This window comes from Argopecten irradians, chromosome 2 (genome assembly GCF_041381155.1).
Source record: "Argopecten irradians isolate NY chromosome 2, Ai_NY, whole genome shotgun sequence".
Taxonomy (NCBI): Eukaryota; Metazoa; Mollusca; class Bivalvia; order Pectinida; family Pectinidae; genus Argopecten; species Argopecten irradians.
Window position 1 is genome coordinate 40,060,063 of NC_091135.1, and position 20,960 is coordinate 40,081,022.

Genomic DNA, 20,960 nt, shown 5'->3' on the forward strand with positions numbered 1-20,960 from the left:
TTGTGCGCGATAATTTATTTCATCTCATGTGTTCCATTTTGAATTCAGCTGACAATTAATACGCTATGAATATCTCCATCAAATGTCGCCTAGATGTTTCATGCCACGAAACTGACAAATCCGTTCAAATTCATCAATCAACACTTTGATAAACCTACACGAAGTTAATGATACATGTACTTTCACACTATTCATGTTTAACATTCTAGATTACTTATACAAATGGATTACTTTCTTTACTAAAATCTATACAATTTGAAATTTCATGAAGTTTGAAAATAGTTTTCTTTCCGTAGCTACACTACATATCAGATTTGGTTTGCTTCTAACATAACAGTGTTTCACTTTTATAACTAACTGATCAAAACCAATAATGATCAACTGTAAAATTGACATCAAAAGTTTTCATTTCATATACTTAATTAACCCTCGCTAACTTCATCTGATTTACTTTTATCTTCATTTAGGTTATACGAGTATGTAAGGCTGTAATACAGTTTCTAAGACAAATCGTTATTTCCCGTATTTGTGTTTTCAATAATTACATTACAAAATCCAACTAATGACGGTTATCACCGCGGCCTAATTTGCACAAACAGCTAGACTGACCCGAAAAGCTAAGTAACAAAAACATATAAATAATTGTAAGATTTTCTGTCTGAACCTATGTCACCAAGAGGACATCTCAAAAAGCCTTCATTCTGTTAAAAGTTAACCATGTACAATATGAGTTATACGATATTACTTATGCTAAATGATCTTGATCATTTCTATGATATTAGATTATATAAAAATCTAAACTTTAAGCTAGACAATTCGGTATAGGATTTATGTACAAAATCAGCATTCAAAATATTTCAATAAAGCATAATAGACTCAAAAAGGATATAACAAATACAAGTTAAAAATGGTTTAAATGTTTTGCAATAAACCTATGTTAAACCACAATGCAGAAAAATGGAATTAAAATGACTAAAGCATATATATGATGGATGCATGTATAAAAAATAGAATTAGTAGAATGCGTAAAATATAACTGCTAGATATACAGAACGTCTAGTAAGAATTATAAGCATACCATATGAAAATCTGGAGTACGATATCTGCTGGCGTTCAAGATGAGCGAGTCTTTTGCATCACCTGAATGGAAATAAAGATGCAATGTACAATATTGGCGGAGAGTAGGAGCATACAAGTACATATTATATCTTAAGAATCAATTAAGCAGAAATAGGTTATACATTAACATGATTCCCTCAGACTATAGTTCAATTTAAACATAAACCACTATAGGATTAAATGGTTGTTTGACAATACAGGCACACATCACAATAGAAAATAGCATACTGGTAAACATAAACCTCAACTAACTTCTGTGAGGGAGGCACATCGATGGAATTCTTATTTCCGAAATTAGCAACAGAATAACAAAAATAACGAATTTCCGACATTTATGATTAAATTACAATCAATACTCAGGATGGATTCAAAAATGGCAGCTATACAATCATAACAGTTGTACGTACCAAGAGAACAAGACCAGATGTTCCAGAAGAAAAGAACGCTTCCAGCTTCAACGCCGAAACGCGTCACACACATTTTGGTCAAATCCGGTTCAAGTCGCAATCTCAAAGTATATAACTAGACCACACGACACATATTCGAATTCGTACTACATTTTGATTGCAAAAAAAACCAGCAAGATAATGTTATCATCTTTACATGGTTTTCAAACAGTTGCTTACCTAAATAATACATGTGCATGTTCGTCCAGGATGGGGAACCCGATTGATAGCGGGAGAATTGGATGACGTGCCTTATTCGATATTTTCAATGTTTACACCAATTATACAAATTTTATTTTCAAAAAGAATATAAAATTTACTTTCACACTTTATAAACCTAAGAAAAATAACATAAACATTAGTGAATATTCCCCGAATCCCCTAGAATCAATGCGTTTTTACATACTAAAGTTTCCCATGTTAATGTTCATTCTATGACCGTGTCCATAAAATGATTGTAGTTTTGAGAAGACAAAAGACAAAAAAAATGATGATTCTGAGAGGCACTACAGATGTATTGGACACGGTCATCTAACTATTAATTAGACAATAAAACATTCAGAAGAACTGAAGCACACAATGTTAAATAGTGTAGCCAGGGTGACCTTGAAATACGGTAGAGGTAATGTATATGAACAGACTTAGTTTTCCTTCATCCCAGCATGTTATAGGCATCATTATCAGGAATCAAGGGCTCTTTATTATTGAAAAGAAGTTGTTAAAATATTTTAGCCAATTTGATCCCTGTGACCTTAAATGAATGTTAAAGTCATCAATTTGAAGAAAAAAATGGTAGCCCATCATCCCAACATGCTACAGGCCCAATATGAGTACCCTGAGTCTTTTGGTTCATGAGAAGAAGTCGTTTGAATGAAAAGTTTACGTTCGGCGGACTGCGAATATTGATGGTGGACTGTGCAATACTTTCTTATATTAGATATGCTCCGATTTCCTGCATCTTTCATTGGCTGATACTCTGTCATGTTGAGGGCGATATTTATCATATCGACTCGATGTTTCTATTTTAAGAAAGCATATTGACTCGATGTTTCCGTTTTTAGAAACCACCGAGTCAATATCCTCTATTGCAACGTCACACCCGAGTCGATATTCTTATTGTGACGTCACTCCCAAGTCGATGTTGCGATTATGACGTCACAATACCCCGACGTCGAGTTTTTCGGGAAGATGTAGTCGAGCCATTCTCCATGCATTTCTATATTACTTAGCACGAAGCAAATATTTAAAATAATCATCATATCTAATATAAAAATTAAGGACCTTTGTTTTGGTTCATATGGTGTTATATTGCCCTTGTAGAATTTAAAATAATGACCTCGGGCAACGCCCTCGGTCATTGTTTATTCTACTCGGGTAATATAACACCATAGTGACCTCAACAAAGGTCCATAATTGATATATATATATATATATATATATATATATAAATTTCAACTGAATATCAAATTACATCAATGGTATTAAAATTAATATCAATTAATTTATATCGAAACGTTTGATACAGATGTTTCGCTCATCATCAGTGTTGTTTGTCGATAATAATGACACAAAATTGAATATTATACATCCACCATATAAACTCAGCCGTTTATTACTCCCGTACATTATACAAAATTTCACGTTTAATGCAAATGATCATCCATAAGATATTCAAATGTCACAATACAAATTGTATGTCAAATTTAAAAGCCGCAAGATAACATATTGACACAGTGACCAATCGTTGAAAGTAGTTTGCACTGTACAGTGGTTACATTTGGCGAGTGGTTTATCTTTGCTATGATGACGTTTTCACTGAAATAACGCGAATTCTATAAATGCCAGCGAAATATTCAGAATTCCATTGACGTATCTAAGAACAATAGTTCAAGGAATTTAACTTTACACGAATGTAATACATATAGGAAACCGCGAAATATTGACCCCGCTAATTTAAATCGCTATACAGTCTATGGACCATTCCTACTCGTTACTGTGTTGCCAATGTTGTAATATAAATAGTATATGCTAGTAATGGCTCTTAAACAACTCAGTGACCAGTAGAAATTATAAAGTTAAATGATTAATGATTCAAATGTTTCTTTGTGGTCTTATATAGGTACAATAAAATGAAGGTATGGCAATTGTTTATAATGCCTTCTTACAAAACGATTTGGTTCGTACAAAAACAAACAAGAGATACAAAGTCAACAGCATTCATGTTCGATCCCGTTGTTACTTCACAGTAAATCCATACAAAGGTACATATCTACATGTCCAAACCAAGTCCTCCAAAACTACTTGTATCTTTCACACGATCACATTGTTTTCAAGTTTATTATTTATCATCCTCATGACATTTGTTCTTGTTCATTTGCACGTTATTCCGTTCATTGTTCGATAGATGTGATTTGTTCCCCACCAGAAATTACCGGTATTCATTACCTATCGCCTAACCATTATCCCCGGCTAAGGAGGAACTCGATATGTGTTAAAGTGATCCCTGACACCAACCGATTGTTTTGGACGTGCTCGAATGATTGTCAAATATATCAAGACAGGCATTGATATAGACACGCGTGATCGAGACAACATTCTATTGTCTTCAAGTTCATTGTGTTCTTCAAACAATTAACCTAGATATTTGGTGCGTGTTTATGGTTGGAGGTACATTTGAAAGGTTGATATTAGCTACTTGTTTGTTTCTCTGGCTTAGAGTTCTGTATTTGTTTAAAATCGATCTTGAGTAAAACAAAGCTTTAGACCCAATATTCATTCGTTAAGTACAACTAATCTGAAAGAGTTTGCAGACACCATAATTACAATTAATCATTATAATTAATTACATCATTATATACTATTATTAGCACTGGCGATATTTCATGGGTTACTATCACTGTAGTTGTATGAGGATGTGATGTCAGTGACTGTTACCGTGGTATATCGAGGATATAGTATTGTTGTGGATACTTGTTATATTTTATTTGCTGTATCCATTCTCAAATGTCATAATGATTCCTACTGTAGAATACTGATTCTGTACAAATTCAAAAGACCCAAAAAATACTAATTACAGTCATTTCCTTTACACACATCTAACGTAAATGTTGAAAAGGGGGCAAATGAACGCAAAATGAGTAACAAAAGACGATTTAAATACTAGAAATTAACATTGTTTATTTTCTGTAACTGAAAATTCTTACAAAAGAAACGATTTTTGTATAAATAATAATCGTCACACTATCAGAACGTGATAAATATCGAGAAATGTGAAAAATCCACACTTCTAGTTCTTGTATTCTTTCACATTTGCGTTTATGTCATAAGACGTAAACATTCTAGTATGTCTATGTAATAAAGTCAAAATAAGGAAAATAACACTATGCGGGTGTTTCGTCTTTTTAGGACTGCCAAGTGTAGGAAAGGGTGAATGTAAACCTCACTTTAAAGACGTATAATACATTGATGCTTTTCAATAGACTTTCAAACTTTAAATATCTTCTTTGGTACATCAATACGTCATTAATCTACTTAATTAAAAAAAGGACAAGCAGACATCCATCAATTTCAGAATAAAATCTACACTGTCTATCAACGGATATCAAATGATTTATATAACCTTCTATAAATCGCCAGCCAAATACTTAAGAATACTGAAAATTCGGGAGAGAAGGTAATTATTAAGAAAGCAAAACAAAAATATCATTCTAGATTTCGTTATTTCAAAAAAAAAAAAAAAAAAAAAAAAATAGCATGCTTATAAATGCTTTATTCCAAAAATGAAGTTATTAAGATCAATGAAAAAGGGATATATACAGTGTATCTTAATTTCAACGTTAACTTAACGCATTAAGTTTTGTTATATTTTCGATTAAAAAAACAAACAATTAAACTTAATTTTGCTTACTGATAGAGTTTATGTTTGAACAAAACTAAATGAAGATTAAGTTAAATTAATTAGGAATACTGATGCTTAGTTTTAAATTATAGAACGTTCATTAATTCTACGTTGTCAAAAACATAATGGGAATTTAAAATGTAATTAAACATTTCTTTTAAAAGTACTGCTGTAATTGCAAGATCATTATGTTAATTACCCAATGGAAATCAATCATTTGCTTTGATGTTTAAGAGGCTAGCTAAAGAAACCATACAAACATCGGTGGATAATCACCAGTCTTAATAATTATTACCATATTCATTATCACTTAGCGCGATAACTGAAAATGGAGAGAATCATAAATACGTCAAGGGAGATAACTGTAATATAGATATAGGGAGATAACTGTAATATAGATATATTGTACAAATTCTTAATATGCGTTAAATTTCTTCATGAGGGAAGTATTAGTTAAAGCAAATTCAACAAGATCTAATTGTGACGGGTGCCGTCACACAAAGTTCCCCCAATCTCAACAGAGCCTAATTTGACAAGAGTGACCTCCCCTGAATGATGACGTGACATTGTTTTACCGGTAAATAAATCTTATTTCGCAGAAGAAAAGTCAAATCATTTAAAGTTAATATATTAGGCACAGCAATGTCTATAATTGTATTAGATTTGTGTTCTCAACCATGTTCCTTTTTGTTCATTTTTGACCAATTGCATGCCGTGGCGGCCATCTTGGTTCCTGTTTACCAAAAATGACCCCGAAATAGCTTTACATCACTAGTTACAACAAAACGGATCATTGCTGAACAGTGAATAAAAGGAGATAACTCTTATTGGTTTTAGAAAATTTGAAACCGTAACAAAATATGTGTTTTACTCATAATTATTGTAATTTTCACTTTAAAAGAAAATATCATCTGATTTAAACTACATACTGAAACCGATTCTAGGCAAATCGGACCAGTAGTTAAATATATATAAGGAGTTCAATTTTAAACATTGAAAGGCTGTGGCGGCCATATTGGATGCTGGACCCGTCGACAGATCTGCAGGTCACCAGAAATGACCTCGCAAAATTTCATGGCAACAGACTTCTAGTTTTCGAGAAAATGGTTGGACAAAGTCGCGGTGGAAAAAGAAGAACCAGAAGAATAAGAATAAGAAATAGAAAAAGAAGAGTAATAATAAGAAACGAAGCAAACACAATAAGTTCACCACTTCGTTGGGGAATCTTAATAAATATCCCAGTACTTTACGGTTTTCAATTAATCTCTTGCACTTCAAATACATGATTTTCAATTAAATCCCTTGCACTTCAAATACATGATTTTCAATTAAATCCCTTGCACTTCAAATACATGATTTTCAATTAAATCCCTTGCACTTCAAATACATGATTTTCAATTAAATCCCTTGCACTTCAAATACATGATTTTCAATTAAATCCCTTGCACTTCAAATACATGATTTTCAATTAATCCCTTGCACTTCAAATACATGATTTCAATTAAATCCCTTGCACTTCAAATACATGATTTTCAATTAAATCCCTTGCACTTCAAATACATGATTTTCAATTAAATCCCTTGCACTTCAAATACATGATTTTCAATTAATCCCTTGCACTTCAAATACATGATTTTCAATTAATCCCTTGCACTTCAAATACATGATTTTCAATTAAATCCCTTGCACTTCAAATACATGATTTTCAATTAATCCCTTGCACTTCAAATACATGATTTTCAATTAAATCCCTTGCACTTCAAATACATGATTTTCAATTAAATCCCTTGCACTTCAAATACATGATTTTCAATTAAATCCCTTGCACTTCAAATACATGATTTTCAATTGAATCCCTTGCACTTCAAATACATGATTTTAAAATAAATCCCTTGCACTTCAAATACATGATTTTCAATTAATCCCTTGCACTTCAAATACATGATTTTCAATTAAATCCCTTGCACTTCAAATACATGATTTTCAATTAAATCCCTTGCACTTCAAATACATTATTTTCAATTAATCCCTTGCACTTCAAATACATGATTTTCAATTAATCCCTTGCACTTCAAATACATGATTTTCAATTAAATCCCTTGCACTTCAAATACATGATTTTCAATTAATCCCTTGCACTTCAAATACATGATTTTCAATTAAATCCCTTGCACTTCAAATACATGATTTTCAATTAAATCCCTTGCACTTCAAATACATGATTTTCAATTAAATCCCTTGCACTTCAAATACATGATTTTCAATTAATCCCTTGCACTTCAAATACATGATTTTCAATTAAATCCCTTGCACTTCAAATACATGATTTTCAATTAAACCCTTGCACTTCAAATACATGATTTTCAATTAATCCCTTGCACTTCAAATACATGATTTTCAATTAATCCCTTGCACTTCAAATACATGATTTTCAATTAATCCTTGCACTTCAAATACATGATTTTCAATTAAATCCCTTGCACTTCAAATACATGATTTTCAATTAATCCCTTGCACTTCAAATACATGATTAAAAAAGTTACATCATAATGATTTTATTTTGTTATTCTATATATTATTATTGAACTTAATACTAGCACATTATAATACACCATTTCAACATTACAAGCATCATGATACTTGAGTTACCAAGTTATTAGAAACAATTATGTATGCATTATATATATCTATATAGATATGCATTTAAACTGTCAACAATACCATCATATTTTAGCTATAATATTTAACATACATTTTCGCAGATTGTAGTTATACATTAAATATCGGAGGCAGAGCTACCAAACTTATAGAAAAATGATAAATATATTAGATGCGGTTGATTTACAATCTTGTTTTAGTAACCTGAACCTTCTGGCATCATCAACCGATAACAAATCACATACGCTAAAATAAGAATGTTTGATGTTCAAAAGGTTTCGTTAATTTATTCACAAATGAGACTACGATGAAGACAGTGTCTTAGCGAGAAACAAAAGACACACAAGCGATTTAGCACCTTGTAAAATAGCTGTAAGAAAAAGTTGTGAAATTTCAGGACTCATCAGTCAGTGATTATGAAACATATACGAGACCTTATGACAGTATCCCATTACGATCAATAAAACAGACAGATATATACATCACATATAAGTACAATAATATGTGTAGAGCAATATGTTTTCTACAAGTTGTCTTTAAAATGATCAACATTATTTTTTAAATAGTCTTCATATATATAACCTACATACTTCTATCTTTACAGACAGCATTATGGCATAGCAATACAGGTAAACATGTTCAATTGATCCTTAATATCGTGCATATCAATTATCATAATCACATTCTGATTAGGCGCAAACGTTGTGATGCATCCTAATAAGTCCACAGTACGTAAATATATAGTCTAATCATTATGATTCTGTCTGATGAAACTTTTGATGGTTTTCAATACAACTGGACATTTTATTACAAGTATGTTTTTTTTTCAATTTTAACAAAATTTTATTTATTTTTGTACTACAAATCACACTTAACGTGACGCTACCCAAAATGGCAGAATTTTCAGTTTACAATCTAAACTAACAATAACTGTCCTGAACAAAACTTAAGGTGCTGACTAATAACTGTGACAATTTTAATATATCATTTTCTTTCCAGTTGCCTATTACCTGTATTTAAAAATGAAAATAATGAATTATTGAAAAAATCCGGGAAACTACGTAGTGCGACAACCCTGAAAAAACATATATTTTAAAATAAGAAAAACAATAGCTGAATGAAATATTTTAGAATGACATTTGACTTGAATAAACTAAAAAATGTTTGAACTTCCTTTAAATGAATTCAAACATTTTTATCATACCTTGTTATTTATTAATCAAACTTTATTTAGGAGGTGTTCCATTTTGGGTACTCAAACCTGCTGAAACATAGGGCTGGACCGGGCATGCTTTTAAGCTCTGTATTTATAAATATATGCACTGCTGACAAGTAATTAAATCATGAAATTTAAAATAAAGGCATCTATTTTTGGAATATTAAGAAAAAAATATGGATTCATGCACAAGTAAGAACATTTTTACAATTATCTTCAAAAAGTGTTCTAATTTGGGTAGCGTCACGTTAGCCTATTTAAGTCTTTTTCAACTTAGTAATTAATATATATATAATCTGCATTCATTTAATTATCGTATATAAAATATAATGATTTTATAATACTTAATTAAGATGAGATAACTACAGAAGTTGGTTATCTGATATGAAATACCATTTCTCCCCCTAAAATTGATCTTGAGTTACTTACAATTAGACCGGAATCTCCAACGTTAACTTAAATTCCACAGGTCACCTCATCATCCTGATTATGACACCACAATGGCTATAATAAACTAGTAATTTACAAATAAATATTAAATGAACAAATTGAACACTGATATTAGGAAGATAGGTCTAGAAAAAACTTTTATCCTTTCACTCCTAAAGATATATTTGAAATATTCTAATTCTTTGACTGGTATAGTGCAATGTGAAACTTAAGGGGTGAATGAGTTAATAAAAATCCTGGTTGAGTTCTAGGGATATGAGTACAGCTACGGGTAGCATAACAACACAGCCAGTCAGACCCTCGCCGTTCATCTTCCACTGTTGTCCATAGTATACCCCAGGAGTGTTAGTATAAATACTTCCAAGGACATGGGGATTCAAATGGTTCCACCAGAAATGAAGAAACGTACTTGGCCAGATAGAGTAGCTGAAAAATTGTTGAAAAATTGTTGTATATAATTTATTATCGCATAGGAACAATGATTTATTATCATCATATTTTGATTCCATAAGCAACAATCAAGAGTGCTTGCAGTTAACCAACACAAATACATTTTGATTTCTTATTTATATATTTATTTATAATGACAGTGTATCATACCTGTGATGTATGGACCTCAAAAACAACCACAAGCAAGCACTTATGGCAAGAAAAATCTGCCAAAGAAATATCAAAATATCGCACGCGAAAAGCATTTTATCTCGTTTCAATAACAGCAATACACATTACTTATTGTCGTCTGTTTTAGCAGGCAATGAAAATGATGAAACCTTTACAATATCACAACGTGTTCAGACGCAAAAAAAAATTATAGCATCGTAAAAAACTCATACAACTGAGTTTTACATCGTCACACTACAATGTACTTTGTAGCCGCTTTCAGAAAGTATGTAATATATACGGTGTATAGTTTTCCGCACCTATCACAACATATACAAAAACAATGAAATGTTTTATATCATTCAATATCAGCAACTCACCCTGATTTAATGGCGAGCCAGCCATGGGGATAAGCGCAAAACACACAAGCTAAACACTGCACAACTATCGTTCGAACTGGAAGTTCTGTTTTCAGTCGCTTCGTTAGCAAGATCATCACTGCTACGTGAAATAATCCCCATGCAATGCCACTATGAAATCATTACATTTAAAAGTCAGCATTTCATCAACACATAATGTATTATTACTTCAAATACAAAGTAATACAAAAATATTGGACAATCGTGTATTTGTTAGTCGAAAACAGATGAAAATGGTTCGCTATAAAAAACCAGAGTGATCCAGTCTTTGTATTACACCTTCCTGTTTATTAAAATATGGTTGTCTGTCGACCAAGATTTTACCAAGATTTTTTTTTTTTTTTTTTGTATATTGGTACTATTTGCGTATACTTTTTTCATATTTTTGCATTGTAAAGTTTCGAATACTATTGTTGTTTATGTCGATATATAAATATCAAGTTAGTTGAACGTTTCCCCATCTTAGCATCGTATTTCAGTGTTACATCAATATCATGCATGAGTTTTTCATGTGTTTTAATCAAACCTATTTTATCCCATTCAATCTTTTTATAAAATTAAAATTCACAATCTGTGTTTTTAGTTCTTACTTGCTTATGTCTTATCCTAATATTTTAGATACAATCATTACTTCTTCATTTTCTGTCCTTGAAACTGTTGCATGACTTGTAGTTTGGCCCTAAATGACCTTAGTTGTCGAAGGGGAGTAAAACACAAACAAACAAAAACAACCAAATAGACGTAATGACAGCTATTAACAGTTAAAATCATTTGAGGACGGCTTCTCCGGTATGCGATATTATGTACGTGAATGGCTACATGTTTTGGGAGGCTGCGATATATGCTATAGTCATGTTGTGTCTCCTTAAAATAGTGAAAATATTATCCTTCATAAGTGCTATATATCCTATCGAAACGTGCCGTCAAAGACACCCAACAACACACCCTGCTATATCAAAATATACAGAACATGGGCGAACCAGTTGTCCCTTTTCCTTAAATACTTTACGAAAATAATAGCAATGTTTTATCACGCACCAAGACCAAAGGAAAATGTTTACCTGATAAAAAGTGCCACTGGGGGAGTAAATAGCGACATGAGACAAGGGAGTAGATAACATCGCCATCCCATCTCTTCTCCAGCAGCCCTCAGGAACCCAGTGACCGACATCCGCTTCTGCACGGTGACTGACACGGGCTGAGACTTAGCTTCAACGATGAGAAGAAGAGGTAAGACAAAAACGTATTTATTCAGCAAATGTACAACTATAAACAAAACCTAAAGCATATCAAATAAGACTGAACCACACATGCTTCGTCCTTTTTTTCTATTCTAAAATCCGTTTTTGACGCCGTATACAATAAAATTGATAATGGGAGGTAATTAAAACCGAAATATATTTGTGAAGATCAAACCAATAAAACAATGCCACCAGTCTATACTGAAAGGTGGAAAAGACATGTATTTTAGTACAAACACTTGTGATACTTTGTAAAAGAGAGACTTGACAAAAATGTTCCAATCCACCTCGGGGATTTCACGAACAGTGTAGGTCACTTGTAAAAAGACAATGTGTAAAGGACTACAGTAGAAAGATAATTATTTTCATATCGCGTTCGTTTAACATTTTTTTCATATCACGTGATTTCGGCTAGGGTGATACCTGTCCATCCAAGTCCAATGCCGAGACCTACACAGCCATACACCAGTACGTACGTCAATACTATAGCAACGGCGCAGTATACAACACTTTTATAAAACTGAAACAAAGTATGTTAAAACTAAGCAAACGTTTCACAAAAGTGATACATTCTTATCCTCGTAATAAACAAGAGGCCCAAAGGGCCTGTATCGCTCACCTGGTTTGTAATGCAAAGTAATGTTCTGATCACAGGACCATTGTTCCTTTTCTGATGGATTTTAAAGATTTACCTCTAATTTCCCTATTGGGCCCCGACCTCCTGCCTTCGAGGGTCAATGTGAAAATGTATGTAAATTAATTTTGTCCGGACAACTCCTCTTACACTACTGGGTCATTTTCAATAAAACTGTTTTGGACCATGTGTAGATGTGCATGCAGGTTTTCGTTTGTCGACATTTTGGTTGCCATGGGAACCAAGTCACTATACACAGGTTTCAAAATTTGTCTGAACACTCCACCTAAACTCCTGTATCGATTTTAGTGAATTTCGGCAGTATTGTTGAGAACTATGTCAGAATGTGCATTCAGGGTTTACGTATGTCGAAATTTTGGTCGCCGTGGTAACCAGGTCACTATACACAGGTTTAAAATTGTAATTTTTTGTGACTATATTTTTTTCAAGAACAAGTAAAACACCTCCAATAAGAGGAAGCGGGGGTATATAAGTCAGCCGTCGGCTTACAGTTCTTGTTAGATTCTAATATTAAGAATCGATAACCTACGGTAGTCATTTTCTATGTTTTCTATGCTAAAACATTTGACTGTGGTATGATATGTAGTAATAACTTGACTTACATATAAACGTGATACAAATAATTTTGCATCTGAAAGTTACATAAAATTTTCATAACTATTGTTGGTTTATGGATATGTTTATTGCTTTAGAAAGAATAAATTACTTAAAATTCTTGAATTTGTACGTAATAATGAATATGAGGACTCTAGTAAATACGTGTATATAACGTACCGATTGAGTGCCCATTATCTGCCATAGATAGGCGCCGACATCATCCACGAAGGCCAGCGAAAGGACACCTGGTAAGTACATCGCCTTGGCCAAAGTCGGGAACGACATGTCCCTCGCGACGAAAACCCATAGTGACGTCACAACATCAACCAATGCGGCATATAGCAGACAGGTGTTGACATTCATTATGAAAGGATGTGCTGAAGAATTGTGGAAATGTTGACAACGACGTAGTATCGATTGTTATGCAGAGTCATGTAAACTGAAAGCACAGTCACCACGGAAGCAGACTGACCCAGTCACACTGTCGTATTATGTTACTAGCTATAGAAGGCCTATTTATCTCAGGTGCAGACTTCCTCTATACGTTACCTGTAGTAGAATCATACACCATACACATACCATAGATAAAACATGATCCGAGCCATATTTTAAACAATATTTTGGACTTCATGCCTACTGTTTAGAACGTACGTGAATATACACTGTGGTCAATACTGATGAGCCAGAAAGAGACACCATCACACTGTAAGGGAGCGCAGAATCAAACCAAAAATAGATTCCTGGAAATCCCCTTGTGGGCACGATTTCATAGAGAGGTGAATGTTTCGGAGCCTGCTGATCGGGAATTCAGAGCATACCAGTTTCAAATGTTTAATGGGTGGGTTGGGCGATACATGTAAAATATAAGTTTAGCAAGATGGTAGATCTTAAATAATTTCTTTTTATTCACAGGTATGCGAGATGCCATTCTTCAAAATTAGTGACAGGTGGCCAGACTTGAAAACTCCATTTAACCCGGACAGTGGGAAACGTTAACAATGTCGTCTATTGGAACTTATTTGGTTTTTTGATTAATTAACGTCCTCCCATGAATGCGGTATGTTGCGTGTATGAAATATATGTGTGTGTTTTGGGAGACTGTGGTATATTCGTGTTGTGTCTTCTTGTAAGAAACTCTTGCCCTTTTATAGTGCTATATCACAGAGGCATTCTGCCGAAGACACCAAGCAACACACTCCACCCGGTCACATTATACTGACAACGGGCGAACCAGTCGTCCCACTCCCTATATGCTAAGCGCTAAGCAGGAGCAGGAACTACCACTTTTATAGACTATGGGGTGTCTCGGCCAGGGGATAGAACCCAGGGGCAAGCGCTTAAAAGAAGACCAAAAGTGAGGCGGTGGTGTCAAGGGAAACGTTAGGAAGAATACAGTCAGTTAGGAACGAGAGAGCCTTTTACGATCATGCAATAGGGCTGTAAAAATGAAATTGTAGACCACAGCTTCACTTCTTGGTTTGACCATGTGTTCTCTTTCCATTGCATTGAAGACGTAAATATCATGAATATTGGCAGTATTTTCATAAATCAATTTGGGCTCTTTTATGATATTGTAAAATTAAACTTATGCATTATAAGTATTGTAATTCTCAAATTGTTGGCTACTTTTGGTGATAAAATCTTCTTTATTCGTCAGTATGAAAATGACTTTAACATTTTACGCAAATAAAGAAAGATTACTGTTTCGTCATTTTCGATGCACATTTACTCTTCGGGTTTCCAGAGTGCCAGAGGCCCGATTTGGCCGATCGCAAGAATACCAAAATCCACTTTGCTTTATTTTGGATACATGCGGATACATTTGCATTCTAAGTGTTTCGTCACTAAATGAATCAACCAACTGACGAAAACAAACATTTGCCTATGAAAATACTATGAATTCACTATGCATACAACGATTCTCGTGCATCGATCAGTTGATTTCAAACATCACGCCAGTTTCATATCAATAAAGAAATAGTCCCCCACAATATTTTAATGTAACATCTTAAATGCGTTGTTTATTGATATATAATCAAGTAGTATATACGATTTGCATAAGCAGCGGTAGATTATTACTTTAGTATCAAACAGATTCACGTGTCGATCTAACGTAAACAAGAATCTAACATTGGAACATCGTTTTGTTTCTAAATAATTAAAATCGATTTATAACTTCGAAAATAATTACTTGTTCGTTTTAAGTGTTAATAATTTAGGTTTTGATCAAAAGAAGGAAATGATATTGCCTATTCACATGTAGGAGGGTCAAACGGAGGTGCAAAACGCCATCTCCGCCTATTCGAATACTTTTACAACCTGTTATTTAGTAATTTTAAAAAGTGTTTATTTCAATTATAGAACATAACTCGGATACTAATGTTTTGGTATTATTGCAGCTGTAGTTGTTATGGGAAACTGTCCTCAATATGCATACATTATGCAAATGGTAAAATTTGTCAATGTTGGATGCCATTTTTCATCTAACAAATTATAGAGCGCGGAAACAAACTTAATATTTCTTCCAAAGATGTATCTTTATCTAATTCGCTTCAATTATACATTTTTATTGTTATAATTTTGCGTATATGATAACCAGCATTTTCTATATAAGATTAATTTAGAAAGGATCGATAGATTGTAGGTAGGTCGGGTGAATTAAGTCGATATAAAGCGTCACACATTTTAATAACTCATCCCAGCATCACAGCTACCCACAGTTTATAGTGTGGCATGGTTGTTCATGTTTAGACAATAATTAATTAAAAATGGCTGGTCAGTAGCTATTGTTATACATTAATCATATGTTTGTTGATTAATTAATTAAAAATGTCTGGACAGTGGTCATTTTGACGAGTTCCGGAGGACCAACATTTTCCATGCTCACACGACGCACATCCTTCAGTCTGCACCGGTCTATCTAACTACTGTGGTAAGCTATTCCATCCATCGTTATTTTCCTTCTTTGTCTAATTGGGGTACGTGTATCACATATATGTTAATTCAAGAAATTTGATCATTTCAATGTAACGTATATTTCAAACTGATTAATTTTTGGACTGGTAACGGTCCATAATATTAATGTAAAACGCATTTACTGTTCCTTCTGGTTGTAACGTGACGTCAAATACATGTTGTAATGCCATCTCCGTACACTTTATTTTCTTGAATTAATGAATAGATTTATCAAAAACTAGGCATGTTTTTCCAGATTACAAACCTGAATCTAGTGTGAATTCTAAATAAACCGCAAAGTTCTTGAAGGACTTTTTTCTATGAAATCATTGCGCTGTTGTTTCGGCGACGTCCTATTCGTACATTATGAGATGATCACACACATTTTAAAACCGGTACAAATGTTTGTTAAGGTTAAAGACGCCATTCAAACCAGTACAAATGTTTGTTAAGGTTAAAGACGCCATTCAAACCAGTGCAAATGTTTGTTAAGGTTAAAGACGCCATTCAAACCAGTACAAATGTTTGTTAAAGTTAAAGACGCCATTCAAACCAGTACAAATGTTTGTTAAGGTTAAAGACGCCATTCAAACCCGTACAAATGTTTGTTAAGGTTAAAGACGCCATTCAAACCGGTACAAATGTTTGTTAAGGTTAAAGACGCCATTCAAACCAGTACAAATGTTTGTTAAGGTTTAAGGCGTCTTTTAAACCAGCACAAATGTTTGTTAAGGTTAGAGTCAGTGGCGTAGGAAGATGAAACGGAATGGGGGGTGGGGGGGGGGGGGGGGGGGCAAAGGGCCTCAATATTTTGTAAACCCCCCCCCCCCCCCCCCGCCGCCGCACCTACAGGAGGAGATTAATTCAACTCCCAACCATATATGCTTTATGTACATTTTTCATATATCAGTAAATTAAATCCTTGTACACATTTATAGACAGTGGGGTCGCTATAAAAGGATATTAACGAATACGCAAATTGGCCAGATTAGCGTGTGAGCGCCGAAGGCGCGAGATTTTAGTGTTTTAGGTGTCTGAGGGTGACCCCCGGAAAAAATATAGTAATTTAGAATGGCTGAGATGAGTTTTACAATGTATTTTGATGATTTTGCGAGCGCCCGAAAGCGCGGGATTTTGGTATTTGGGGGTCCGGGGCCTCCTCTAGGAAAAATATTACGATTTAGAATAGCTTAAATGAGTTTTGATGAATTTGCGAGCGCCCGAAAGCGCGAGATTTTGGTGTTTGGGGGGTCCGGGTGTCTACCCCGGAAAAAAATTACGGTTTAGAATGGCTGAGATGAGTTTTACGATGTATTTTAATGATTATAAAGCGTTCTTAACATGGTAATTTTTCTATTTAAAGCTGCTTGCATTTAGAAATGATAATTGTGTCGTCAAAACATTATGCAACCCTACTCGATCTGAATACACCGGCTTCACACCATGGTTGTGTAACATAAAAAATGAATTAATATTGTCTCGCTAAGACATAAACAAATTGATCTTTTAAGAGAATTTGTTTTAGGTAGTACAAAGAATCCTTTGATGGACATTTTTAGTCTAGTTCTGTGTATTGAATTTTGACTAGGCCTATTTAAGGTTTGACATTATGTGCTTGAACGTTTTAGGAAATACGCCGCGCAGCGGAAAATTTTCTAGAATGAAGTACGAAAAATGTGCAGGAGGACCTTTTCTTCTTTCAAAAAAACATTTTTAGAAAATTTCAGTCGGCGAAAATGGGGGGGGGGGGGCAAAAAGACATGTTTGCCCCCCCCCCCCCCCCGTCCTGGGGAACGGGGGGGGGGGGGGGCAGTTGCCCCCCCCGTGTTTGGGGGTCCGGGTGTCTACCCCGGAAAAAAAATTACGGTTTAGAATGGCTGAGATGAGTTTTACGATGTATTTTAATGATTATAAAGCGTTCTTAACATGGTAATTTTTCTATTTAAAGCTGCTTGCATTTAGAAATGATAATTGTGTCGTCAAAACATTATGCAACCCTACTCGATCTGAATACACCGGCTTCACACCTTCACACCATGGTTGTGTAACATAAAAAATGAATTAATATTGTCTCGCTAAGTGTCGTCCTATGGATGGATGTACATGTGTTGGTCGAAATGACGACAAGGAGTAGGGTAGAAGCTTGTTGACGGCTTTTATTCAAAGTGTAGACAAGAGTTTTCACTTTCTCTCTCTCATGTGTGTGGCCCTAGCGGAGGCGGTGACGTAGGTGTGTGTGAGGCGGAAGTACCCAGTCTCAGTCTTATTCCCGTCTGATGTCCGTCTGATGTCAGTCTAGTTTCAGTCTAGTTTCCGTCTTCAGTCTAGTTTCCGTCTCCGTCTGGTTTCAGTCTGACTGGGGCCTATTGCGGCCCTCTATTTATAATGATTGGGTACGTGACTGGTACCACGTGCCGTTGGGACAATGCTTGCCCCAAAGGTTACCCAGCTCATCATAAACTGTCAAAATTTACTAATTTTAATTCAGAATACAGCCTTACCGGCGCCTGATGCAGGCTTAACAAAATATAAATGTTTTGATTTTCTGACTGGACTTGGTTGAGGCTGGACAGAACCGCCTGTAATATGCACATTTTGCACAAACTATACTGCGCAGTTAAACAGGTGTGTGGACTACGCGATGTCCTGTCATTCCTTCCAGAACATTCCACGTAGTCCCTACCATACCCATACCTATTCGGTAACAATTAACTAATAAGTTGGTCACCTAGTTTAACACGTGCATAGACCGTGCGATGTCCTGTCATGCTTTCCAGAACATCCCACGTAGTCGCTACTAAGTAGGTACCGTAACAATTTACTGATATTTCGGTCACCTAGTTTGGCCATGCCTTAAAACAACAACCTAACTCTGGCTGCAAACATGAGTAAACAATCCCGCATTACTGACCTTTAAATATACTACACACCAATACTAGGTCTAAGCAACACTATATACACCACAATAATGCACTATGAAATTAAACACAGCCTAATAAATATATACATGGTTGTTATTAAATAACTAATACTTGTACTCTTATAAAATACACTATAATTTAACTCAGCCCCGCGATCCACAATTATACACGGCTAAGATAACAACTTCTGTCAAGGTTCAACAGGTACCCCACTTCCTGTTTACCTAGCGGGAATATTCAAATATCATATCTATTAATGATATTCATGGGGACTTAAGCAGGGCTACTAGCCTGTCTATCTCTATAGGTTTACAATCGTCTATCACCAATAATATCATTGGGGCTTAAGCAAGGCTACCAGCCTGCCTACCTCTATAGGGTTACAATCGCCCCTTTCTTCGAACAAGACAATATGTAAGGCATTTCTCAGAATGGCTTACATATTTCTTAACGCAAAGTATTAAGTATTATTAATATTTCAATTTACCACCGCCTCCTTTAAAAAATATTCCCTAAATAGTAACTAGTGGCCATTTCATTCATTTCTCCTTTCAACCTTCTTTCATTCGCATGCGTCATGCAGTATATTTTTAATTATCGCGAAGTTATCCTATTAAACGTTACAACTCTTTACCTTAATGCACAATATGTACATACACATATTCTAATTATCTTGGACGTTCTACTTTAAACATCTCTTTTATATATTCATGCAATATAAAATCTTATTTACAGTCACAGTTCTATGGTCACAACATCTTAAAATTGGCCAGTAATTATATTTCACAGTTCGTCCATTGTAGTTCAAACATATTTCACAGTTCGTCCATTGTAGTTCAAACATATTTCACAGTCACGTCCATTGTAGTTCGAACATACAATGTATTTAACAGTCACACAGTTCCATGGTAACTACATCGTTGAAAATAAGTAATATTATTTCACAGTCACGTCCATTTTAGTTTGAACCTATTTAACAGTCACCGCGTTCCATGGTAACTTCATCGTTAAAAATAATTCGTAATAATATGGCTGCTCCTATATAAAAATCCACAGTTTATCTCCACAGTTGCTGCTTATTTAATTACATCCAGAGCTTCTTTATGTTCTTAGGTCCGTCATCCACCACGGTTCTTGAAGAGGTCACATTTTGTCTTATCCGCATTAAGACATTGTGATTTTTTTTTAATTGATTAACGTTAATATCCAGACAAGAGATGGTCTTGTTAACACCAAGACGTTTCCTTATTGTCTTGTAATAATCGAGACATTATATGTATATCTTTGTCTCGTAAGTCTCTTTAATCATCAAGACGTTAAATATCACGACATAATGTTTCACCGGGTCATTATCATTTCCTTCTTCACATTTAGACATTGTCTTGTTACGACCAAGACGTTACTTTATATCTGTCTATGGAAGACTGAGCTCTTTTCTTAAGTCTGGGTATATTACACTTCGTACTCGGGTTGTAAGGCAGTCTTGTTTACCCGATTCAATTCCTCCACTTCCTGATGGGGCAGTTACATCTGCCTCGGCGAGGTCAACGCCCTCAGGGTAATTTCCTGACATCAGTGTAGGATTTTCTTTGTTTTCTTGTTCCTGGTGGATGAGTTCCTTGATGTATGTTGTCATCAATTCTTCTAAGGCTGTCATGTCTTCTGTGGATTGGTTACTTTTGTGTCTTTGCGTGGGTCTTGAGGCTTGCGAGACACTCGACTCTGACTTTCCCCTTTTCACTGACCATTTACCTAACCTACATTTCTGACATTTATCCCTGATTC

At 34.5% G+C, this 20,960-nt stretch overlaps 1 protein-coding gene across 1 annotated transcript; it reads right to left on the reverse strand.

Moving 5' to 3' along the window:
• Nucleotides 1-8,002: 8,002 nt before the first annotated feature.
• On the reverse strand, nucleotides 8,003-14,004 carry LOC138315458 (uncharacterized). The gene is made up of 5 exons (XM_069256498.1): nucleotides 13,477-14,004; nucleotides 12,471-12,567; nucleotides 11,868-12,015; nucleotides 10,768-10,917; nucleotides 8,003-10,213 (listed from the first exon to the last, which is right to left on the reverse strand). The coding sequence occupies exons 1-5, from the start codon at nucleotides 13,660-13,662 to the stop codon at nucleotides 10,012-10,014; spliced, it is 783 nt and encodes a 260-aa protein (XP_069112599.1). The 5' UTR covers nucleotides 13,663-14,004; the 3' UTR covers nucleotides 8,003-10,011.
• Between the last annotated feature and the right edge of the window lie 6,956 nt (nucleotides 14,005-20,960).